The sequence below is a fragment of the Ylistrum balloti genome, unplaced genomic scaffold (assembly GCF_031769215.1).
Source record: "Ylistrum balloti isolate Yb309-2 unplaced genomic scaffold, AGI_CSIRO_Ybal_v1 Utg370392, whole genome shotgun sequence".
Classification (NCBI taxonomy): Eukaryota; Metazoa; Mollusca; class Bivalvia; order Pectinida; family Pectinidae; genus Ylistrum; species Ylistrum balloti.
Window position 1 is genome coordinate 1015533 of NW_026782271.1, and position 26670 is coordinate 1042202.

General features: G+C 34.3%; 1 protein-coding gene across 1 annotated transcript; it reads right to left on the minus strand.

Annotated features, from left to right (window-relative positions):
- Positions 1 to 7516: 7516 nt before the first annotated feature.
- LOC132554339 (septin-2-like) lies at positions 7517 to 25843 on the minus strand. Its single transcript, XM_060218645.1, has 12 exons — positions 25817 to 25843; positions 24454 to 24540; positions 22767 to 22890; positions 21469 to 21603; positions 20715 to 20832; positions 20166 to 20267; positions 19859 to 20004; positions 19340 to 19447; positions 18511 to 18543; positions 13525 to 13597; positions 13019 to 13150; positions 7517 to 11571 (listed from the first exon to the last, which is right to left on the minus strand). Exons 1-11 carry the CDS (start codon positions 25824 to 25826, stop codon positions 13034 to 13036), a joined length of 1053 nt encoding a protein of 350 aa, XP_060074628.1. The 5' UTR covers positions 25827 to 25843; the 3' UTR covers positions 7517 to 11571; positions 13019 to 13033.
- Positions 25844 to 26670: the final 827 nt, after the last annotated feature.

Consider the following 26670-nt stretch of genomic DNA (forward strand, 5'->3'; position numbering starts at 1 on the left):
ACACGAACCGTCGGCTAAATAATCCAGGTACGTTTTGCCGGGAAATCCCACGTGCAGTGACGTTTAGAAATCGATGAGCAACCAACAACAATGACATCACACGCCAGTCAGTGAAATAGACACTGCAACACACGACAAAGCAGCTGGGTGTGGGGCCTCAAGTGGGGTAGGGGTTGAAAGTTGTGCAGCTGATATAATATTGAATGTAAAAGAAGTCGTTGATGAAAAATCGTGAAAAAATAATTTTACAAATGTATTTGTGTTATAACTGGCCAAGTATTTGGTAATTTAGAAATATTAAAAACGAAAGCAGTATCAGGTCTACACTAAGTAGAAGACTACTACAGGGGTACTTAAAAGTATGAAAAACTATATTTTGAAATCTTTATTAGGAATTAATGAACATATTAATTAGTTTATTATGTAGCACATGGATAAACAGCAGTTTTTTGGCATTAAACGCGTCGCTACCAGAAGAGCCATGCTAGAATAAAAAAAATCCTGGCATGTTTTCTCCTTCTCCTTGTTCTTCTAAACGATTTTAATCAATATATATATATATAAACAAAAGCAAACAAACAAAATGGATTCACGTACCACTATCTGTTTGAAAATACCTAATGATGCGTACGTCCATATATGGTGGGGTTATAAATCAAATTAAGTCTAATATTATAAGGACTGGTTTACTGATGGTTGAAATTTCATCCTGAGCAATGCAAGCATACACATATAAGTAGAGCCCAAAACGTAGCATGCAAGATATAAACTTAAAGACAAAACTGCAGCTTACATTAGACCTAAAACACATTGGCGTCATTATAGACACGCGGCTGAAGTTTGATGACCATATCCATCAGAAAGTTAAAAAAAAACCCTCTTATGTTTACCCTGATAAGAAACTTTCAGTATTTAAACGAAAAGAATTTAAAACCATTTTACAAAAACCTTGTAAGAACCCACCTACATTTCGCCAGTCCAGTATGATACACAAACAAAGCAAATAGAAGGTTTTAAAAATGACCTATTCTGAGAGGTTGAGGAATCTAAAGTTACCGACACTTTTCTATAGAAGATACAGAGGAGACTTAATAGAAATATATAAAATCTTACAAAGACATTATGACAGAGAGACAAGCCACGTGATAACTCTGTGGAAGGATATAGAATTAAGACAACCAACAAGATGAAGCTCTTTATAAGATACATCAGGAACGCAACACTTCGTTTATTATCCGGAACTCATTTCCTGAAGAAATTGTAAATGCACCATCAAAGAACTGTTTAAGAACCGACTGGATAGATATTGGGCAAATCAGAACGTCTTGTATGACAATTTTAATGCAGCCATTGGGAGTGGTGGCACACCGAATTTTTTTGCAAATTCAAAGGAGTATGGAATAGAGGCCAATTAACGCCTAATTTAGAAAAAAATCATGAAGTATTGTTTGAGACCAATATGTAATGATGATTATATCCCTGTCTTGAGCCTCTTGACATTCCAAACACAACCAATCGATATGTCTGTGCTTTATTCGATTGTGCACCAAATGTTGCATAATATATTCTACATGGAACGCGAACGATGAAAAAAAATGCTGACTTAGCGACTGAGACAAAATTGTCAAAGCCTATTTCCGTGCTTATATGTTAATCAACCCAAGTAGAGCATAATCTAGGACCCATTACAACAATTATGATAAAGGAAGAAAAAAAGACAAAGAAATTTTTAAAAATCCAAATAAAAATTTTTAAAAATTTATTTCAACTTGTAAAAACAATTTAACAAATATACATTTTACACGCAAGCCTGACTCCTTCCGTTCAGTTGACTTCTGATAAAAAGATCGATTTCACGAAAGATTGGATGTTGTTCGAAGGCAACATAGTTCAAATTAAAGTGACTATTATTGAGATTTTTTACTGTCACAATTAGAAAGAAAATGATAGATGCTAAAGACATTTTGACATATCGAACTCAGTGCGTGTATCTGTATATTCTATACAATGTTCGCTGACGTTTGATAAACTAAACACAAAATTTGCAAAAATTGATATTATAGGAAAATTCACGACTGTTTCAAGAGTATATATGGTGTTAGCTAGTTACAAAAAAGAGAGAAAAAGAGAAGAAAAACATGAGTTTCCACAAATCTTTGTGGACTGATAGATTGGGTACGCATTCATTAAAAAAAACACACAAAAACAAAAAGAACGTATGCATTAGATCTTTACAAACATATTTGTAATATCTAAATCGTGTATAATGGCTTCACTTAAATGCGTTAGTATGTTAAGAAGAACAATTACCGGCTGATCATAAACAGCTTCAGAATACTAAGGATCCAGTCGCACGGTCACGGATTACGTTCTAATTGAACAGAACCGGAAAAAATCGATGTACTCTCTTCTGCTGTAATATCCGAATCCACTTGACGTGAAGTCACGAATCTTTAATTGATGTTTTCGTTAACTCTCTGTACTACAGCCAATGTACTACTTCTACCAGGTTGACCAAGTTATGATTCCTTATGAAATACGATATAGTTTTTATGTAAGAATCTAACATGACAATACGGCTATTGAACTATGAGAGTTAACAAAATTTAGTGTGTAGCTGATAGGTCATCGGTAAATGTAGTTTGTGGTTTGGTTCATTTATTGGGAAGAAGAATCACCCTGTGCAGAAGGAAAAAATATTTAAAAAATGTTTCAATGAACGTGCTGTAAACAAATTCTCACTCAAAAATCACGTCCGCTTAAGAATTCGTGTCGATCTACGATTCGGAATATTAAAAATACCATAATTAATTAAGAATATATTTGAACTCGTTGGCTTCACATCGTTTCTTATATTTACACGTGTCACCGAGTGCGAAGGAATAGATTTCCCCTGATGGCGCCTCATTTACGTCGCTCGGACCAATTAAACATTACAACTAGTCCGCGTGCACTTCGTCAATCAGACAAAGCGATCTGGTCATGAACTTTGACCTTACTTGAACTTGTGGCACGTTTTGACCTTACGAGACCATCTGGAGTCTTCAGCGAGAGATTGAGGTAGTACAAGAACTGTCTGGGCAGCTGTGAAGATTCAGTAATTGATTACGATAGGTGTAAGGTTTGAAGCACGCGCATTTTAGACCACGAAGATGGGAGTGGGGTGGGTGTTGTTGGGGAAAGAAAAACAGAAAGGGGTGGAGGGGGCAGATGATAAAAGTGGGAGTGAAAGAAGAAAGTGCAAACGAGGAAAGATAAAGAAAAATGAAGAAACGGTGCAAAGAAGATGACAAAAAGAGGACATATACATTGACTGGGAAATGAGAGGGGATTATGGGAGTACAATTAAAGAAAAGTTGTGACGGAAATAAAAATAAATTAAGAATCAGAATTTAGCAGAGAAACAGAAATCTATATATGAAGTTTATTATTTAGTTACATTACATGTTCATAAAGTTTTATCAATAATCTGTTTCAGTGGAACATGTAACAGTAGACACTGGCCCCTGTGTTGTGTGTAACATGTAACAGTAGAAACTGGTCCCTGTGTTGTGTGTAACATGTAACAGTAGAAACTGGTCCCTGTGTTGTGTGTAACATGTAACAGTAGAAACTGGTCCCTGTGTTGTGTGTAACATGTAACAGTAGAAACTGGTCCCTGTGTTGTGTGTAACATGTAACAGTAGAAACTGGTCCCTGTGTTGTGTGTAACATGTAACAGTAGAAACTGGTCCCTGTGTTGTGTGTAACATGTAACAGTAGAAACTGGTCCCTGTGTTGTGTGTAACATGTAACAGTAGACACTGGTCCCTGTGTTGTGTGTAACATGTAACAGTTGACACTGGCCCCTGTGTTGTGTGTTACATGTAACAGTAGACATTGGCCACAGTGTGGTGTGTAGACATTAGAATCTGTGAGCTGTGTATTGGCTATAAGCTAGACACTGGCCCCTGTGTGATGTATACATGTAACAGTAGACATTGGCCCCTGTGTGGTGTGTATAATGTAACAGTTGACACTGGCCTCTGTGTGGTGTATACATGTAACAGTAGACATTGGCCCCTGTGTGGTGTGTATAATGTAACAGTTGACACTGGCCTCTGTGTGGTGTGTATAATGTAACATTTGACACTGGCCTCTGTGTGGTGTGTATAATGTAACAGTTGACACTGGCCTCTGTGTGGTGTGTATAATGTAACATTTGACACTGGCCCCAGTGTGTTGCGTAACATGTAACAGTAGACACTGGCCCCTGTGTGTTGCGTAACATGTAACAGTAGACACTGGCCCCTGTGTTGTGTGTAACATGTAACAGTAGACATTGGCCCCTATGTTGTGTGTTACATGTAACAGTAGACATTGGCCCCTGTGTGGTGTGTATAATGTAACAGTTGACACTGGCCTCTGTGTGGTGTGTAACATGTAACAGTAGACACTGGCCCCTGTGTGTTGCATAACATGTAACAGTAGACACTGGTCCCTGTGTTGTGTGTAACATGTAACAGTAGACACTGGTCCCTGTGTTGTGTGTAACATGTAACAGTAGACACTGGCCCCTGTGTTGTGTGTTACATGTAACAGTAGACACTGGTCCCTGTGTTGTGTGTTACATGTAACAGTAGACACTGGCCCCTGTGTTGTGTGTAACATGTAACAGTAGACACTGGCCCCTGTGTTGTGTGTAACATGTAACAGTAGACACTGGCCCCTGTGTTGTGTGTTACATGTAACAGTAGACATTGGTCTCAGTGTGGTGTGTAGACATTAGAATCTGTGAGCAGTGTATTGGCTATAAGCTAGACACCAGCCCCTGTGTGATATATACATGTAACAGTAGACATCGGCCTCAGTGTGGTGTGTAGACATTAGAATCTGTGTGCTGTGTATCGGCTATAAGCTAGACACTGGCCCCTATGTTGTGTGTTACATGTAACAGTAGACATTGGCCACAGTGTGGTGTGTAGACATTGGAATCTGTGTGCTGTGTATTGGCTATAAGCTAGACACCAGCCCCTGTGTGATGTATACATGTAACAGTTGACATTGGCCCCTGTGTGATGTATACATGTAACAGTAGACATTGGCCCCTGTGTGGTGTGTATAATGTAACAGTTGACACTGGCCTCTGTGTGGTGTGTAACATGTAACAGTAGACACTGGCCCCTATGTTGTGTGTTACATGTAACAGTAGACATTGGCCACAGTGTGGTGTGTAGACATTGGAATCTGTGTGCTGTGTATCGGCTATAAGCTAGACACTGGCCCCTATGTTGTGTGTTACATGTAACAGTAGACATCGGCCTCAGTGTGGTGTGTAGACATTGGAATCTGTGTGCTGTGTATCGGCTATACAATGGCCTCACAGTTAAATTTTATTAGCTAAGCAGCTGCCCCTTTTCTCATTAGTATCACTTCTCTTCAGAAACTTACTCCATGGCCAGTAATCATGTTCTCTTTAGTAGTTTCCTCAAATAACTTTTTTCAAATGAAATTCCTAGCTCTTCAGTTACAATTTACAACACCTAATCATTACAGTTCCATCCTCTCTGTGTATTGTGATAATTAATCTGATTGGGGTACTTATATGATTATGCAGTCTTTATGTCAACAAACGTCTGCGTTTGTGAGAATGGGATGTTACAACTGAGCTTTACACCGTTGTTTCTGAGTAAGGACATGAAGCCAAGTGTTAACATGGCTTTGCCAATCAGAGAAATGCAAACTTGAATAATGTAGAGAACCTAGCAACAGTTTCCATGCATTAGATTAATGAAATTATTCTTGGAATATTTCATTTCATTGACTCGAATGATAAGGAAACTGATGTGACCTTTAGCAAACATTTTATCTACAAAACATCTTTTAAAATAAATCTAAATTGATGATATTCTCAATCCAATTCACTGACAACATCACAATGTTGCCATGAAAACAATTGTAACTTTCAGCCAGTCACGCCAGTCAGGCTCTGCTACACTGCTGTTAATACAATGACAACAATGTATTTGTGTAATATATACATGTATAAACATGGAGCAGTGATAGCTAAAATTGGCACAGTGTCAGACTTCAGGTGAAGATACAAAGTACTAGCATGTGGTGTGATCCCTACTTCTATTGGAGTGTTAAGAGATCGCCTTGTACCATTATGATTGTGTCCATAGGATAGACAGTTTACTCAAATGGCTGTGGATGGCATTCGACAAGTCTCTCATGTGGTATTCTGTGAGGTGGTCATCAGATACACGAGCTTCAAAACCCTTCCTCAATATTAGCCCTGGCTAATAACCCAGCAGTAAACAAAAGCCACCTTATTCTTTAGGTAATTTACACTTCTCCTGTTGAGGGAAGCATCCTCATTTTAAATTTCATCATCATACAAGAAAGACAAGAACTAATATTCACCATTATAATATATATTGGGAGATGTTAACCAATAAACACCATAGCTAGTCCACTAATACTACACTCAGGAAAAGTCATCTATTTCTATTGTTAAGTATGGGTTATTGCTTTGTTCAGAGTCTGGGCCATTTTAAGGCCTTGTTATCTTTAATCTGAAGGTTATCTATGCTTTATTGACCTTTTACAAAATTATGATATAGACTGACTAACAATTTTTTCAAAGGCAAATTAATCATTAAAAATCCTTCAGATTAGTGTCTGTAGTAGCTGGTGGCTACCTCAGTGAACAGCATATGGGAGGCCTGTCACAAGCCATCCAGGGTGGATTCAATCATGACAGCAGTTTTCAACTTCCTGAGAAAAACAAATTGCCAGGAGAAGGAAATTACATACCCAAAATCATTACCCAATGATTGAGATATGGCAGCCCCATTTCAATGTTGTACAAGAGGCACATCAGACTTTTATAACTCACCTGGCTTTGTTTAGCAAAAATTACTTCATCCAAACTAAAGGAAGAGGAATTCAAAAGGTTGAGATTATATTTACCGTTGGACCCTACTTCTTTGTAACCAAGGGTTAGCTAAACCAATCATACTCCTTCTCCAAAGCATGCTTCAGGGGGCCATGACCTAGTGCTGATATTTATTTAACTGATTCCACTTCACTCTCAAGATGTTTCAGACCAAACTGAGACAGAATCCTGACAATCCCAGAGAGGGAGAAGGTTTTTAAAGAATTTACTTTTCTTCCAATATTCTACCCCAGGAGGCCAACACCCATTATTTATATAAAAAAAAAAAAAACTGAGTACACATGCTTCAGACCAAATTCTTACAAAGTACAATCATTCTTATAGAAAAAGAAGGATTTTTTGGACCATGCCTCTTAGACTCCATGGGGTCAGACCTTACATTTATACACAATTGAGACCTCTTCCCCCAAAGGATGCTTCTGACCAAATTTGATCAAAAGACGCTCAGGTGTTCATGACTAGCAGGTAATGATTTGAGAGAAAAGTTAATGGAGGAATACCGCCGTATGCCATACAGTCACTTCGACCTTTCAGTCAGGTAAGCCAATAAAATAAGTTTGTCGCAAACAAAACTCATTGCATATAGAATTTTGCTTTTATTTCTTATTACAATTTTTTCAAATAGCAAAGATGAATATGGCTTATCAAAAGAATAAGTTTCCTTATATGGAAATACACATGTACATTTCATTATATGGTAATACACAATTTACATTTCCTTATATGGTAATACACAATTTACATTTCCTTATATGGTATACACAATAGTGAAAGTCTCCATTGGTTACAGAAATGTTGGTACTTCACACACATTTGTTGACAGTAATTATGGTACATGTCAACAGGTTTATATCAACTTGAAGTAACTGATGTGAAAAGGATGACAAAGCTGACTATGCTGCTGTCGTCAAGCTTGCACACTTGTTGATGTCACCATAGCAACAGCATGTATATAATGTTAACACCATCAATGCTGTTTGGCTACAATGCTTCGCTTCAATACCATTTACATGTGTCTATATTTTTTTTTTTCAATTTCCAACACAACTTAACTCTTGAATAAATCAAAATTTAAATTTTACATTTGATATTGTATACGATTGTTAGAATAATAAAAATATGACAGTTCTAAAACTGATTGCTATTCCAAATTCATATGGCTTTCACACACATTTAATTTTATATTCAGGTCATGAAATGATGGAAAAACAAAAGGTCAGAAAACTTCTTTGTACAAACTACACCTTAACCACTTCACTATCTGTTTACTTCCTACAGATATGCTTGGCAAATTCTCATCATGGCCAGTAAATATACACTATCAAGACTGACTTGTAGATGGATCGAATGGTTAATAGACAGCAGCCATCCTAACATATAAAGCCAAAAAGCAGCATACAGATTAAATACATTAGCTGATTGTAATACATCGTGACATGTACATGGTTTAAAGTGGAGTCTTACCAATCCTGACATTTCTCTTTCTCACCAGAACTTGTTGGATTAGATAAACAGAAATGACAATCCTGTCTTTGTGTGTAAATGTCCCACATGAGAAGTCATGAAATAAAATTTTCAATAATTAAATATTTTCTCAAATACAATTTGAACACTTTCAGTATCCTAAGAAAAAATCAGAAAACTTTTCAGATGGTGGGCTGAAAATTTAAAGCAGTAAAATATTTTCAGATTTTTGAAAACTTCATTTTGGAAACATTTATGAAAATTTTATCACTTTTTAAGAACCACTGGTATAAGGGGCACAAAATTCTCATATTTTTTTAAAAACTGGATACTACATTCAAAACTTCATTTCAAAGTTGGACCTGTGTACAGGTCATCAATACTGTAGAGTTGTCCTTTCCTCCATGTATAATGGCAAATCATTGAATTGCAAATCCATGTTATGAAGTTAGTGATCAGGATTAACAAGATTCCACCTGTTTGACATTAGCTAAAAATTTAGCTCTCTCGATCGGTAAATACTGCTTCAAGCAAAAGAAATTTCATTTCTAAAGCAAAGCCTCAAAATAAACAAATAAAACCCAGCAGTGTACGACCACATTTATATGTTTTTGGAGTCATTGCGATGTCATTACGATGCAAAAAAATACAATGCTAAATACAAATGTTAGTTAAATACAATGTTATATTATGCGTATACTACTAGTAAAAGATCTATCAATTTTTCAGAATTTTCTTTTCCATTCTTTTCCCCATACTATCATCTATCTCGCTTAAATGAATTAAAAATTATTTGAAATTATCGTAAAACTGGACAGAAATTTTGCAGTCTGAATGATAGCTACGTTTCCCCCATGAATTAAAAAAACTGATGATTTTGTAACAAAATAACACCACAAACAATAGGTCAATGACAATAGTGTTTCTTAGAAGACGTCAAAAATGGCACTTGCGTGAGAGTAGAAATGCTAATTTTGGAAAATAATTTTATTATACAACAATTTATTGTAGGGAGGGAAAATTTCTGTTAAAAAAGATACATGGTGTTGACATAAATAGACAGGACTGGAGTTTGGAAAAATATAACACAAGAAATTTAGGATTGGTTATTGCACAAATGATGATTTTTTTTCCATTATCCTTATCAATGTGATCTGAATCAAAACAAACCTGACCCTAATCTCTAGGAAACTTCAATATCCATTTGGTAGATTTGGGTTGTTATTGATTTATCTAGAAAACTTGATACAATTTCCTTGTCTGAAATAAAAAGCAAATCACCAAAGTCTTTAGTTATAATATGAAATTTTCTTTAATTTAAAACTGAAAAATCAAGTTACATTGAAATGAAGAATTATTTATTGTATCATTATAACAATTTTTGCATTACCTACTTCCAAATTAATTTTAAAAAGTGCTCTAGCAAACTTAAAATATCAATTTCATTTGAGTTTCCAGAAATCAGGGCCTGATCTCAGGAAGTCCGAGATATGTTTGCCACTGTGCTGACCACCAAAAACAACAATCACACAACAAAACACCTCTATCTACAAATATCAACACTACATCTGGGTTAGAACAACAAACATATTGGTCACCATGGTTACAAACTCACCAATCAGTTTCAAAAACTCATTCCATTAGTAAAAATTTGTTAAATTTCAACCAATCACAAAGCATGTATCAATTTAACATATAAGATCACAGATTGGTGAATTGGAAAACCAAGTGAAATAATACTTTTTATTAGGAACAATAGAACACTATGGAATCTATATCTTTGTTACATTAAGTAATTATTGATAATATCTATGTATATATTCTATATCATTTAAATAAATAAAAATGTATTATAGAAAAGGAACTAAGTATCTTTAATTTGGTTAGTCAAATTTGTATCAGACTGATTAAAAAATCCCTCTCAGACAGGTACTTTCTTCAGTATCTTAAAAATTATCCTGAAGAGGATTCATCTCCTGGTTTGTGTTCATTTTTTTCGCAGTTTATTAAACAAAAAGCATTTTTATGCTTAAAATCATAATCCATGATAAATAACACCCAGAGCAGATATTTCTGTTTTATCAGAACTTATTTTTTTTGTTATTTTCATACCATATTACAGGAATAATCATTTTTTAGTGGAAAAGAATACATCTCCAACTAATTTATTTGATGCATTTGAACTGAAAAAATTAAAATTAAACAAAGAATAACAATACTAAATTGACAGATATTCAAAGTTTTAAAATATTATCCTAACACTGATATTTTGTAATCATTTAAAGAACTGAACTTCCAGATGTTGATTGATTGATAAATGTCAAAGCAAAAAAAAAAAGCCCCAAAACATGTTGAAGCACCTATTACTACAATGCTAGACTGTACAGAACATGTTTTGGCATATTTAAATGTATAATGCTAACAGCTGGAGCTAACAAAAACCTTAACTTATATCTTATACTGTACAAACATTAAAAAATCAATAATAAACACAATAAAAAGACACATTATGTCCATTTCTGCTCCAGACTAGTCTTACAATTGGTAAAGAAAGTTTCAAGTTTTGTTTTGGAGTGGTTTTGAAACATACCTCAAACAAATTTTAACATAAAGTTCCTTTTTTCACCTTTTTTTATGATTTTTTTGTTTTTAGTTTTTTTTAACACAGAAATTTACAGAGATTTCATATTCACAAGTAATTCACAAACATTGCCATATTGTTTATTTCTCATCATTCTATTATATTTAGTCATAAGCAAATTCATATCCATCAATTCCTCAACATTTGTGACTAATTGTTCTATAATAAATTGCACTGACTTTACCAACTTATCATCACTTGAGTTGGACTAAACAGAGTTAACTCCCTTTGACTGAGCAATACTTGATTCCAATTTTACACACCAAAGCCCAGCAGTGGAAATGTATGATTGTCTACAGGGCAAGTCCAAGTAAAATATCTCACAGCTCTCTCAAAAGTATTGGTCAGGCCACAAAGTATACTTATAGCCACATAAATACAGGTTACTAATGATGTCAGATCAAATGTTTCTGCTTGATTAGGTCCGATCAAATGCCGTCTGCTGAAGTTATTATTCCTTGCTGTCTGTATATACTTTAATGTGTCCGACATTATGGTGATGGTCCATGAGTAAAATATGAAAACCCTGAAATAAAATAAAAGTAATTGTTTAAATCTTAGAGAAATTTGTATTCCATTTTTGTGAGTCTCCATGAACTAAACTTGGAAGGTAACAAGAGGGCCATGGCCCTTAACACCGTCATCTGACAATCAACGAAGGATGCACAAACCACAGAATTTGTTAATGGTTTTCTGACAAATCTGATGAATTCAAATTCTGAACATTACTTCAAAAGTATCAGAAACTCCTAAATGGCAGGTTATGTGCATGAAGAACAGTTACACCACCATGTTACAAAATAACTACTGTGATTACCATATTGAAGTTTTGGTCAGACTGAAAAGCAACAACAAATCAACTCATTCTTTTCTTTACAAAAAAACTAAAAAAAAAACTTTTTCAAAAATATTTCTCTCATTGGTGTGATTGAAAAATTAGAAGAAATTCAGACTATTTGTTCTTTGTTGGATTTTGGACCAAAGCTTAAAAATAATATTTAGTAAGGACAATCTCATTCTCATTTTATTCACGCTTGACATCATTGCCACTGATAATGTTTCAGGCCACATTTGGTTGAAATCTACCAAGGCATTCAGAAGGAGTAATGTTTTGAAGTAAAAATTTGACCCCCACCACTAACTCCCTTGGAGACGAATCATCTTTCTGAATTCAAGAACTGATTCTCCACCCACCATGATGTTTTGTACCACATTTGGTTTAAATCTATTAAAGCCTTCAGGAAGAGAAGCATTTTGAAGCAAAATATTGTCGAACTTCCCCTTTGGGGGTCTCGCTCCGAAGTCCCAAGGGATTGAATCAAATTTCTGAATTTAAGAAACGATTCCCCTATCTCAATGATTTTTCAGACAAAATTTGGTAAAAATAAATTCAAGCATTAATAAAGAGAAGCATTTGTTTAACTTTCCCATGTTACTGACAAAACTGAATGAAATTGATTTAAGCATTAACGGAGAGTAGTGTTTTGAAGCGAAGAATTGTCTAATTTTCCTTTTTGGATCCCGTTCCCAGGTCCCTATGGACTGAATCAAATTTCTTAATTACAGAAATGATCCCCCACCCCCAATAATGTTTCAGACCAAATTTGGTTGAAATCTACCATGGCATTAAGCATGAGTAGTGTTTAAAAGGAAAAGTTTATGCCGGCGAACAGTGCATGATGCACGATGACGGATGATGCATGATAGCAATAGAATAAAAGGAAATAGAATTCCAGTCCTGACCTCATGGTTTTACTTGTAGGTTACCCACACTGTGTAAATGAGAAGTAGCTGGAATCCAGAGTGTTTGACTGATGACCATTTTTATCACTGTGAGTTGATAGAACTATCCATCTTTCCTTTTTTATAACCCAAACACTACACACACCTTAAGCTTGCCAAGAATTTTTTCTGGAGTTATAACCCTGTATCTAATCCTAAGGGGATAAATGATTCTACCAGTCTTTGCATACCTGAGTGTGAATGGCCTACACGTCATGTGATTTGACACCTCCATTCTGTTGGACTTTCTGCGGAGTTCCGCCGTGTTTCTGAGCATCCATTTCAGCTTGCATACGAGCCAACATCTCCTGCATCTTGCGTAGCTACAATGAAAGATATAAATACTGATATGATGTGGGTATAGTGACAGGAATTATCTACTTATTAACAACCAGGTACAGTGTAATTAAGGATATGTACAAAAAAAGACGCCAAAAACAAAGTAATAACACAAACATATCAATCAAACAAAAATAGCATTATGGGATTTCTGAACAAATTCTACAACTGACTAAAATAAGTATTTTATTGTGGTTTGTACATATCTATAAATACAGTTTCTATTTTTCAGCCAATGGAGCAGTTCTATTGTTACATATCAAGCCATCTGGTTCAGTTTATTTTGCTACCATCAACATTAATGTGTATTTCCAAGTAATGTAAGAAAAGGAACAAGTTACCAGACAGACAGACTTACCTCGGCCTCTTTCTCCACCAGCTGTTTCTCACGGTCTGTCAGTTCCTGGGCTTGACTTTCTGGTCTACGTTTGCTGTAACAAAGAAACCAGAATCCTATATAAGTACAACAGGTCATTAAAGTCAAGGTCATTTATAAGGAAAGTAAAGGTCATCAAGAAATTGAAAGTTAAATCAAGGTAATCCATAACAGGCATGCACAGGACATAGAATTATCTAAAATTGAACTTGTGATATAAACTATTTGAGTCCACAAAAACAATGTGTAAACACAGACTTAGCAGCTTTCACAGTTAAGTGTGATCTATTGAATCCTTCAAATATTTACCAAGATTTTCTATCTGCTATGTAACTGTGAGACTCACATCTAGTTATAAAACAAATTATAGGTCCTTTCTCATGTGTGAATGTGCTCTTTGTATGTGACTATGTATATTGTGGATGTTTGAACATGGTAATATCTTTGTAGGTCTTCTGTTACTTAAACTTTAATATCTCTTAATATAGTGGTGATTCACTGCAATCAAGGAGTAAATGATACGACAGTCATCTGGATATAGATTACACAACCAAGGCATATACTTAACTGAATACTTATATAGCAAAATAAAAATATTGTCTCTTTACGTGAACTAGAAATGTTGCCATAGAAACAACCAATGTATCACCAATATAGAACAGTATTCTAATTAAATCAGAGATCTTCTCAAAATGACAAATTGTATCAATTAAATTAGCAAAGTCTTCACATATCACTATTAATTCTTTTTTTACATCACTATTCTTTGTTTCACATATCACTATTCATTGTTTCACATATCGCTTTTTATGCTACGTTGGAAAATAAAAAAAAATTACAGTTTGGTGTGATTAAAGCAATTAATTGAAATAAAAATGTGCTAGAAAATAAAGGCTTTTGTGAAAATACCGATTATAACAACATACATGCAAAAGTAGCATTGGTGAAATTAACAAGAAATTTTAAATATTATAAAGTCAGGAAAGGAAGCCATTCAGATATTTAATAATGAATTGATTTCACGAATCAATAACACATGATAGATATAACTGTCTCCATTGTTAGCTTAAACTGATTTTATCCTTGTCAAATTCCGGGTAAAGCACATACATGCATATTCATATCATGCAACAGACACGCCCATCTACTCCTCCCAATCCTCTAACTCCGCCCCCTGATTCATTAAGGCCAGCAACATTAGTTATTACCTATTAATGTTTGTTCGATTTGATTTTGATTTGAATGTGGCAGAAGGATATTGTATAAAACAGCCATAATTCTGTCAGACAAAATAGAGTTTCTACCCCCAGTTTCAAGAACGTTCAATTAATTGGATGGTAAATCAATTAGAAAATCAGATGGTTGGCAGCTGATTGTAACTGTACAGCCTTAGCTATTTATTTAAATACCAAATAATTCACAATATAAATACTACAGATATGGAATCATAAAGTAAATTACATACCAGGGTATATACCTAGTCAAATATCTCCTGTGTTAAGTTATCATCTACGCTTACCACCTGTGTGTATTGACCAATTAATTAACCACCTGATTAAGAAAACTACAATATATTTTTATATTATTGAAGTTAATGCCCTATTTCCAACTACCAGAGTGTGTGTCCATTAATACAGAGAAAGTATAAAATTAATTTACTTCTATGACTTATTCCCAACTACCAGAATTTGTTTGGTAATAACAAATGAAGTTTAGACAGACAAGAAGTAATTAGGATGTATATTATCTAGTTGATTTGGTAAAGAATGATAATAAGTATAGAGCTGAGGTTTGCTGGACACCCTCCAACACACAGGTATAGGATTTACACACAGGTATAGGATTTACACACGGGTATAGGATTTACACACGGGTAGGGTTTACACACGATACATATAAACTACAGGTCGCACATGCTTACCGTGAAATGCAGCAGGAGCAAAAAGGAAGGGAGGAAAAATAAAACAGAAAAAGTGTTTACAAACAAAGACATAAAAACGTTCTTGCTGTAAACTTATCAAGCTTCAATAAAGCTAACTCTGGACTGTGTTCACAATCACCACAAGCTAAAACCATTTCGGTGGAATTGACAGAAAACTAGTGTGAACTATGGCTAACTTAGATTATCTGAAAAACTAAGAAAAGTAAATAAAAGCAAAACAAACAATCACTTCTATTTCTAAAATTTGGGAAAAAAGAATGAGATGCTAAAGCAGACAGAAGATTACTTATCATAAAGGATTTATATGTAAAATTTCAAACTACATGTAGGAAATCACACAAAATGATCACAAACAGCTGATCCGTAAAACTGAGGAAGTTTTAATAATTATTAAAAATCAAGCATAATAGACTGAAAATATTTCCAAAATAAGCAACAGAAGAATCAGACCATGATATAGATATACATATATTATAAATTGCATTACAGTATCCCTGCAATCAAAAGCGGTTCTGAAATTTCTGAAATATTCTGGTACGTCCGACTAACATTTGAATATTTCATAAGTAGAAAGAAATGAGTGGAACAGCCATATATTTTCCCAGTCAAGATATATGTGTATTGCGGTATATCTAACAAAATGTTTTTATAATTGTTGCAATATACTGATGTATATAATTTGAATGAAAGAAACTTTGAAAAATATTGAACCAAAAATAACCTGACAAGCTTGTCCATGAGCGTAACTCGACTGGAAAAAAAGGTAAATCAATTTTCAGTTGCTTTGTAGAAATTCCATTACTGACTTAAAAATGATTTCATTTTCTTCTGAATGAGCGTAGAGTGTTAGTTAGCTCCCCTTGGTAAAATCTGTTAACTTGCTATATAGTGTATTATCGTACAAGAGGCAGTGTCTATTCTTGTACAACTGAACTACCTTATATGGTAATCAGGACCTGAATTTGCATTTGTTCAAATGCAAAGTCATATCTTTGACCAGGTGTCTTACTATCAAATATAAATATATTTTCATTTTAAGGGAAACATATGTTTATAAATATCAACTGAAGTTAAATTTGAAATTAATTTCATTGTTCAAAATCTGTGCAAAAAAATATCCCTTAAAATGAACAATAACAGCCTTGATACGACAATAAATTGTCAATGAACTCTGACTGACCATGTGAGTGTGGAAACAAATATCTAAAATATCATTACAACCTGAAAAGTAAGCCAACAAGGATTATAAGGTATTATCTACAGGCAAAAAGTTCTGGGCTCCATTTAGTGAAAGCATCTTCAACTTAATCACATGCTTTTCTATAAATAAAATCTGGTATTCATTAACTGAAAATCTGTAAAAAGCACTCGATTACCATTATATGAATTCTGAAACCATATTTTCATGAATTTATTTTGGAGAAAGATTATGAAAGCAAACAGGAAGTCCTTCACTGGTAGAAATATAATCCGTCTAAAATGACCAGAGTTGTATGATGCACTCATTAGATGTGCAAATAAATTTTCAAATAAAAAAGACGTATGTATGCATATATGAAAATTTACGTACAACTATATATGGATGACATAAAAGAAAATTTACAAAGGAGTACATTGGTATGGCGTACAGGAAAATTTCCATACTATCATATTTGTATGGCATACAGGAAAATTTCCATACTTCCATATTTGTAGGGCATACAGGAAAATTTCCATACAACTACATTTGTATGGCATACAGGAAAATTTCCATACAACTACATTTGTATGGCATACAGGAAAATTTCCATGCTTCTAAGTTTGCATAGCATACAGGAATTATATTCATATATAACTACATGTATACTATGACCGATAAATTCTATTTAGGATATTTTTTTGATATACAAGTAAATAATTACTACTGTTAATATATTAAGGACAACTATGAAGTACCATGTAATAAGACTCGGAGGGGACTCATCCTCTGATAGCAAGACATGTTACAAAGTCAAATTAAACAGGAAGTAAATGTCCTCATCTTTCTCTAAAACAATTTTGTTTCAGTTAAGAAAATCAGGACATTCATGATAAAATTAGGTTTAATTATGCAATAAATTTTCAGGATTTGCAAACCTGGGAAAACATCAAAACAGCATGCAGGTGCTAACTCGCTGGATAAGGAACAATGAAATGCAAAGGAATGTTTCTGTCATCTGACATCGTAAAAGTTTCCCTCGAATGCAAAATAAAAATCTATTTTAACTAAACATGTCCAGTAAGTTAACAGACTTTAATACTGAATCGAAAGTTATTTGAAGTTAACAATAGATACTTTGTTCATATTTCAAAATATAGATGTCAAATATACAAATTTGTCATTGTGGACTGGACTAATATAACTTTTCTTCTCTTCTATCAAAAATCCAATTCAGGTTGTGTCCTGGTATAGCAATCCAAACAAATGAAAATAAATGAATAATGATTATCATTTTTATCTGTCATTAATCTTTTTGCTAACCATCAAAATCTCCGAGTCTAATTTCTTATAATCTGAGATACACAGTATTTGATTTCTCCTAATATCTACAAATATAATTTCAAAATTTCACAAACATCCGAAAAAAACTTTGTTGAAATGTCTTTGACACAACTATGGAGATGCTGTAGTTTCAACAGACCTCATTCTGTCTGCCTGAGATTGATCTCAAATATTTTGTCATGGAGTTGCTAGAACTTGGTATTCTAGTAACAAAATGACATTTAACTATCACTTTAAATTCTGAATCATTCTCATATTTTGGTTTCTTCAACAAATTAGTAGTTCAAAATTTTATCACTAGCAAAAATGAAATATTCAAAGTTTGACTTGGTGAGTGCTGTAACTTTTGATCTGTTTTTGATCAGGAAAAAAAGGTGCAAAATTCTAAGATAATTGGCAAAACTTTAAAATGGCTCCTTTGCTGCCAAAGGCATTAGACAGAATGAAAGCTGTATAATGACGTTGCCATGTTAGAGTCACGCAGAAGAGAGAAAATGAGACATACTCTTGAGCATCGACCTCTTCACCTCGCCCCCTTCTGTAATAACATAAACCGTGAGGGGCACACAAATCAAACACAACTAAACCTAGTTGTCAATACACTGCACAAAACATTAACTGAAAAGTAATGTGTTCTTTCTATCGTTAATCATTTCCTGTAGTTTGAGTGATGTATTTGTAAGGAGTCTCACACAAATCTTTCTTTTATTCATATTTTGCTCCAGTTTCAATGAATTTGGGTTTGAATGAAGATTCTCTTGACATGTTGGTATTTTCTTCAAATAATCACTTTTTAATTGTCTTTTTTAAACAATGTCCAACGATTTCATAGAACCTTAATTGATGATTTCTATTGAAATTGAATAACTTATCTTAAAAAGATAGCATGATAGAAAGAACACAACAGTGGAATTAAAATGTCATCAATTAAACACACTGAAACAATTTTTTTATATATAAAACATTGAAAGCAAAAAGTATTAATATAATCTTAGTGAGGGAGAAATCATTGATCTACGGGAAAAGATGAGGGGGAAATTATTGTTCTACAGGAGAAAATGAGGGAGAAATCATAAATGATGATGACAGTGATTTTACAAAGAAAAGTGTTGAATGAAGCTAGCAGGTTGAAGTGGTGTGAGAAATTCTTGCAAAAAATCATATCAAAGAATTTAACAGACACAAACAGAATAAAGACAAAGTCACATAGCCTCACTGAAATGTTATCAAAATAAATACATAAACATGAGAATCCCCAATTATATCCCTGTAAACTTAGTCTATATTTGGCAAGGGAGATGTCATAGCTGTCAATCAATAAGCTCCGCCCATACCTGACTGTTTTCTTGGCTGCAGCTCCTCCTCCCTCAGCAAGTTTTTCAGCTCGGAAGTTCTCATAATGCACCTCCTGTGTGACTTCCTGTAAGTCTTGCATATGTGTGCTGTGTAATACAAGTTTAGTGTAAAGAATATTTCAGAGTACTTTTTACATCAATAACACCAATTTTATCTACTGTCAAAGTTCTTGCAATATATCGATATATCAATTTAAATGCTTTAATATATGAAAGTTCTTCATCCAATTTAAATATGAAAATAAGGTAGAGTGCAATGAAAATTATTTTAGATTAATTTTATCTTTACTAAACTTGACAAGAAAAAATATTGCATTACAACACAAGATTTTGATAACAAGGCTGTTGATAATATGTCATGTATTTCCCTTAGTTCAAAAACAATTTAAAGTCCATTGAAAACAAAATTTTCAAGAAGGGATTGTATCACTATTCGAATCAAAACTGAAAGTGATTGGTCTGAATTTTTCTTTAACAACCAATCATAATGGTCCTTACATCAGCATTGTTCTGAGTTTGATGAAGTCACAATGTTCTGGGTTTTCTACTTCAACTACTCCCCATGGATACATGCGACCTCTGACCTTGCGACCTTTAACCTCAATAACTGTGTTGGCCCCAATAACTGCAAAAGGCACTGCTTCCTGAAAGACAATAATATTCACTTGCAATTCTGCTTTTTTATAACATGAATAAAATGTTTCTATTATTTTGTTACCAGGCAAATAAAAAAATGATTAACAATTAAAGAACCAGTGTATGTGATAACTACCAGTCCATGAACATATCAGTATGTGTAGGGTACCTTGAGCTGGCGGCACTGTTCCCTGTAGTCCTCGTCTTCATCCGAGTCACAGTCGGGCAGTGGGTAGATACTAATTCCATGTTCATCTATTTGGTCCATAACCTTGAGAACAAGAGTCACATGTTTGTTATCCGGTTTACTGTACAGTTACAGTATGAGATGTAGTTTGTGTGCATTGTGGTTCTAGTGCAAGGAAAGTAGGTGGGATTTCAAAATCTTTTATTGGACGTAAAATTTTGATATGATCACGCATATTAAGAACACACATACTCCGTCTACAGTAATAATGAATTTTGCATTTAGGAAATGTATTCCATAAAGAGTATTTAAAAGCTGAAAGAGTTGTAATCTTACAGGCAAATAAACTTGAAAGTTCTTTCCTAAAGTTGCCATCTTCCTTATACTCTCTTAGCAGTTTGTTCACCATTGAAAAACATCAATTACAAAAGCTATCAACTGACAGATGGATAATATTATATTATACAATTCTCATTTACAGTTTCTTCGCTGTTCAGGTGTGTTTTAATTGACAATTTGATGATGTCATACCTTTCTCTTCAAAAGAAACACTTCTTGTAGAGTGAGTGTGTCAGCCTTGGCAATCACGGGTACAATGTTGACTTTGTTGTGAACAGCCTTCATGAATGACACATCAAGGGGACGTAACCTGTCACCAGAGAGCAATCCATCACTTCTATACACTGTACATGTACATCTAAATAATTTCTACTTTTGTTCACTTAAGTACTTTTGGTTTTGAAAACATTTCAAGTTTTTGTTTTTATTTTTTGCTTAGTGTTTTGCATATTAAATATTTTTTTATCTTCAGTTGCTTCAAATGGATTTGTAATATTACAAGCAGAAGACAAAAAAAAAATCATTCTAAATGCCATTCATCAAAATCCACTGTGAATTAACAATCACTATTTTGTGCATAAATAGAAATTATCTCCCTTTGACCATTGCCTCCAAGTAGTTAAATAATTAAGAAGCAATAATATCATCATTACTTAATGTAATATTATCTCCATCACTAGGGCAATTATCAAATCAATGACATCTATTTGTAAGGACACCATCTCATTATTTCTTTGGGTGTTTATCATCTCTACAGCTTTCATTCAATATATTTGAGGAATTAAAGAAAAGGAGTAGTTTTTCCTCTTTTTAGATAACACTTTTGGTCCTAAACAGTTGGACAAATGTAACAGCAATCTGATCAACTATTGCAATCTTTCAGTAGCTTTGACATATCAATGACTTTGACCTTAGTGTGATTTGACCTAGTATGACCTTGACCTACCCATGACCTGAGGGGTTGATGAAATAGAAGCAGCAGTGAACACGGTTATCAATGATGTGGCGTCGGTTGAGACCACTTTCGTCTTGTAGGTATCGTTCAAATTGGTCATCAACATACTGAATGATGGGCTTGAAGCTGTCAAACAACAAAACAAATAATAAACAGCAAGATCCATGACTTAAATCTAGCAGTTAAAACAAGAAGAAAATGATGTCACAACAGAGGAATCGTACAGATCCAATTTTATGTTGTATACTTTGGTAATTTGCAAACGAAATTGAGCAAAGACAGCATAATTCTTTTAAGTAGCCTTGTTTATATTATGAAAATGGTATACATGTAGCAGCAACAGTTTCCAAGATATCATTGGCAAGATTCTTTAAATCCAGATCTGGAAAATCACTGAAGCATGAAATGTATGTCAAATTTTGTGGTCACAACATGCATTCAGTTCTCCCTTAACTGCTGCACCAGCTAGATATACAAAGTCTGTTTAAATATCATCCATGAACTTCTTGAAGTTGTGGAAAATAAAGACATGGAGTTATGTTTCACTATGGAAAAACCAACATTGATGTGAAAAGTATGTGGTACATGTATACGTAATTATCTAACAGGAGGTTCTACTGGCAATTTCTGTTCCAGTAAAACATCTATCCCATTCCTGGAACCTAGACACCAGGTTCTTGTTCTGGGATTATCACCCACTTAAAATAATAATTTACACATATGTAAAGGGAAGAATCTGAATCATGGATGGAAGCCCACCTTTTTTTTCTCTCTCTTTTTGAGTCTTGTATTCATGAAACCATTCTCATGCTCAAGCATAGATTTTGTGCTCAAGCAGACTTTTTTGTAATTCGCAAAAATCATATAAAATAATACAAATGTCAAATATAAACATTGAATATAACTTTGACTTGAAGTCCTTTCAAAATTTGTTTAAAATCATTGGCAAAATCAGCCTTACTTATGAATTTTTAACTTAAACAAGATATAAGGCCTGAGCACAAAATTCATGCTTGAGTATGAGAACGGTTTCATGAATACGGGCCCTGGAGTTAAAATGTTTGTCCAGATGACCAAAAATTTGATCTCTCCTTTCTCCTCTTTTTTCATTCTTTCTTTGATTGAGAGAAATGTCCATTTCTATACATATCCCTTGATGACATCACTGAGTGTTACATGTCTTTATGTTTAAGTATAACAAATTTCCGACTAAACACATTATGTTGTTATTTTTGCAACATTATTGATGAATAGGTAATCAATATATGATCCTGTGGTCTGTCCCTCACCAGTCATTGGAGTTAAGAGAGTCACCAAATCCTGGGGTATCTACCACTGTTAGTCGAAGTTTCACTCCTCTTTCTTCTATCTCCACTGTGGACGCATCAATTTTCACAGTCTGTTTGATTTTTTCTAAAAGTAAAAAGAAAATAAACTTTCTGTTAAAAACAGAAAACAAAATAGTGATTAAGACACTTGTACCTACATTGGCAAATGGTGAAAGTGCTCAGGCAATATACTTATTGAGAAAGGATGCTTTGTTCTTCAGGTAAAGGTGGCAACATGGAAGTGTAGTGGTACGATCACATGGGGAACATTTGGGAATGCATTGTTCATTATACATTTTAAAAAGTCAGTTTTATGTGTTTTTAACATACCAAGTAGGTCAGATATCCATGCATTTTTTTTGAGCCAGGACTTTCATCCACACCAAATTGCTTGATTCCATGATAATGCTTTCTTTAGATAAACTTTTTTTGAAAAAGATGATAATCTTTCCGAATCTAATTCTATTTTTCACAAAATAAATTGGAAATGTTTTTTCTTTCTAAAATGACCACACTATATCTATTGATACTCAGAGATGAGTTCCGAGACAAGATTCATCTTTGATTAATACATTAAGTTTGGGAATATATAAGTTCAGTGTAGGTGTCACATGTCATCTTACAATTTACATTTACAATTTAACAAGTTTTTTTTTTCAGAATATAACGATGAAATTTCTGGAGATCAAATTGCCTGAAGGATGGTTGAAGCATAAAATTGGTGAAATTTAATGAGAGTGTTTTCAAATATCTATTGTGTTGAATAATATGTTAAATTTTCTAGCGTAAATGGAGAGTGATTTACCAGTGAAAATGTGCTGCAGTGTGTATCACCTCATCTTTTATCTGATAGAGGCCAAGATAAAAGAACATCAGGGATCGGCCATGTGTGACATCCGTGAAATGATCGGTGCACTGTCATGTTTACGTACAATCTACTGGGTCATGTTGCAGTCTTTGTTGGTAGAATTTATGAATGAATGGAGACCATTTTTTTTTTATTACATAAATCACATTTAATGACCTGGTATTTGAATTGCATTTATATCAAAACGTAATTTTGACTCCATGATTAAAATTTGGTTTGTGTGGATTGTACTTGACAGGTGATTGATAATAGATCCTATTAGTAAAGACCAAAAAAATGGAAAACACTTTTCATGTCACGGATCAATTTTGAAGTATATTGTAACCAGGAGACAATAAATTTAGATCAGACCAACTAACAAAACTATATGGCTGATGATCTGATAATCTGATAATCTGGTCCGTGTGACAAAATATAGGATTTACAGTCTAGTAATGTTGGTGGTTTTTATAGCTACTGTAAAGTCACAAATAAATGGAGTAAATTTCATAACTGGTTAGTCAGTGTGCGATATCAACAGGTATTTGAACCTTAAGAAAAATATCTAAATTGTTTTTAAACAATTGCCCTGCACTAAAGTAACATGTTTGGCTCTATTCCTTGGTTAGTAAATTGTTTTTATAGACAAAAAAAGTCATTGTCAAAGTTATAGTCTCGTCTTAAACCATTTATCATAAAAGCTGCACTTACGAATGAGACTTGAAGGAAACCATCTTGTGGTCAATAAACAAAATACAACCAATAAGGGTAATGAATGTGACCAGTCACATGGTACTCTACCTGCAGCTGAGTGGATGTGTCGTTCTGGGTAAAGGTCTGTCAGGAACAAGCTGTTGACCAGTGTGGACTTTCCAAGGCCAGACTCCCCTGCAGCACAAAAGGCAATGAAGATACTAGAGTACAAAATCTCTTTACCAGATAATGTATTCTGGATCAATGTTTACATCTAATACGACAGTAATTTTAGGCTTATGTTTGATATTAATTTGGTGTCCATGTTCAGTTTTTTTTAGATCTATCACTACACTATAATACAATGTTTCTCTCACATGATATATAGACAATATTTACTTCATCAGCCATCAAAATATTTATCTGCACAATGACGTAAGACATGAATGTGAAGCCAAAAGACTGCTTTAGTTTAGGCCTGTTTTTCATACCCACGACTGTGAGTGTGAGCTCGAAGCCCATTTTACTTACCCTCAACCACAGGTCTGAAGTCGAAGTCCGTTTTATGTACCCATGATCAAGAGTGTGAACTCTAAGCCAGTTTTACTTACCCATGGACACAGATTTTTTGCTTACCCATGACCATGAGTGTCAACTTGAAGACCACTTCACTTATCCAGCACCATAAACTTGAAACTGAAGCCTGTTTTACTTATCAACAACCATAAGTGTTAACTCAAAGAAGCTTGTGTTTAACTTATCCATGACCATAAGTGGGAACTCAAAGACACCAGTGTTTAACTTACCCACAACCGTGAGTACAGAACTCCTGTTAACTTACCCACAACCGTGAGTACAGAACTCCTGTTTACTTACCCACAACCGTGAGTACAGAACTCCTGTTTACTTACCCACAACCGTGAGTACAGAACTCCTGTTTACTTACCCACAACCGTGAGTACAGAACTCCTGTTAACTTACCCACAACCGTGAGTACAGAACTCCTGTTTACTTACCCACAACCGTGAGTACAGAACTCCTGTTTACTTACCCACAACCGTGAGTACAGAACTCCTGTTTACTTACCCACAACCGTGAGTACAGAACTCCTGTTTACTTACCCACAACCGTGAGTACAGAACTCCTGTTTACTTACCCACAACCGTGAGTACAGAACTCCTGTTTACTTACCCACAACCGTGAGTACAGAACTCCTGTTTACTTACCCACAACCGTGAGTACAGAACTCCTGTTTACTTACCCACAACCGTGAGTACAGAACTCCTGTTTACTTACCCACAACCGTGAGTACAGAACTCCTGTTTACTTACCCACAACCGTGAGTACAGAACTCCTGTTTACTTACCCACAACCGTGAGTACAAAACTCCTGTTAACTTACCCACAACCGTGAGTACAGAACTCCTGTTTACTTACCCACAACCGTGAGTACAAAACTCCTGTTTACTTACCCACAACCATGAGAGTGAACTCAAAGCCCTTTTACTTACCCACAACCGTGAGTACAAAACTCCTGTTTACTTACCCACAACCATGAGAGTGAACTCAAAGCCCTTTTTGACAGACTTCCTGTGGACTTGATTTGGAAGGTTTGCAAACCCAACATAGCCTGGCTGTTCAGGACATTATTTTTCCTCCTTTCTTGAAAGATACACAGAAAAAACATTTTAAAACATTGTACAACAAATTACATCCAACTTACCTTTGTTATAATTGATCAATATCAATTTATATCATTTGGTCCCAAAAACGTCAAGCATAAATAATACTCAAATAGTACCTGATTTTAACATGTAATAAAGACAAAGTGAGCAGGGACTCACATAGATATACCCCCACCCTCTCATCATCTTCTGACCTAAACCTATCGACCCTCTCAATACATGATATAAAGACAGTCTTGTGTTGATTCTGTAAGAACAGTAAGAGACATGGAATTTAACAGCAAAGATCTTCATTACATCTGGAAATGAAAATCGTGACAGAGAAACCGTGTTTCACAACATGTAGAACACATATGTCACTCTGACATGAAATCAAAGGTTGACATTTAGCCAGCAAATGTCTTGTTTCTTATGCATGAAAGATAAGTTCTTGTATCTTATTTAAAACTAAATGAATTCTAATGGCCGTTCTAATCAGTAAACACAACATGCAGTTTGGGATGAATCATCTTTCAGCATATTTTAACTGTCAGAAAACAAACTCTGTCCTCCTCAGATCCAAATTTATCATTTCCACATGGAATTCTCTTAACATAGTTCATTTGATGTAGTCACAGAGCAATCAGTTGTACAACAACCAT

Bases quoted from the DNA above. Each gene is read 5' to 3' on its own strand.
- LOC132554339 (XM_060218645.1), bottom strand. The intron at 20,005-20,165 runs GTACCCTACACA...ATTGTCTTTCAG, and splicing joins AACAGTGCCGCCAGCTCAAG to GAAGCAGTGCCTTTTGCAGT. The intron at 18,544-19,339 runs GTATGGGCGGAG...ATGTTATTACAG, and splicing joins GCAGCCAAGAAAACAGTCAG to AAGGGGGCGAGGTGAAGAGG.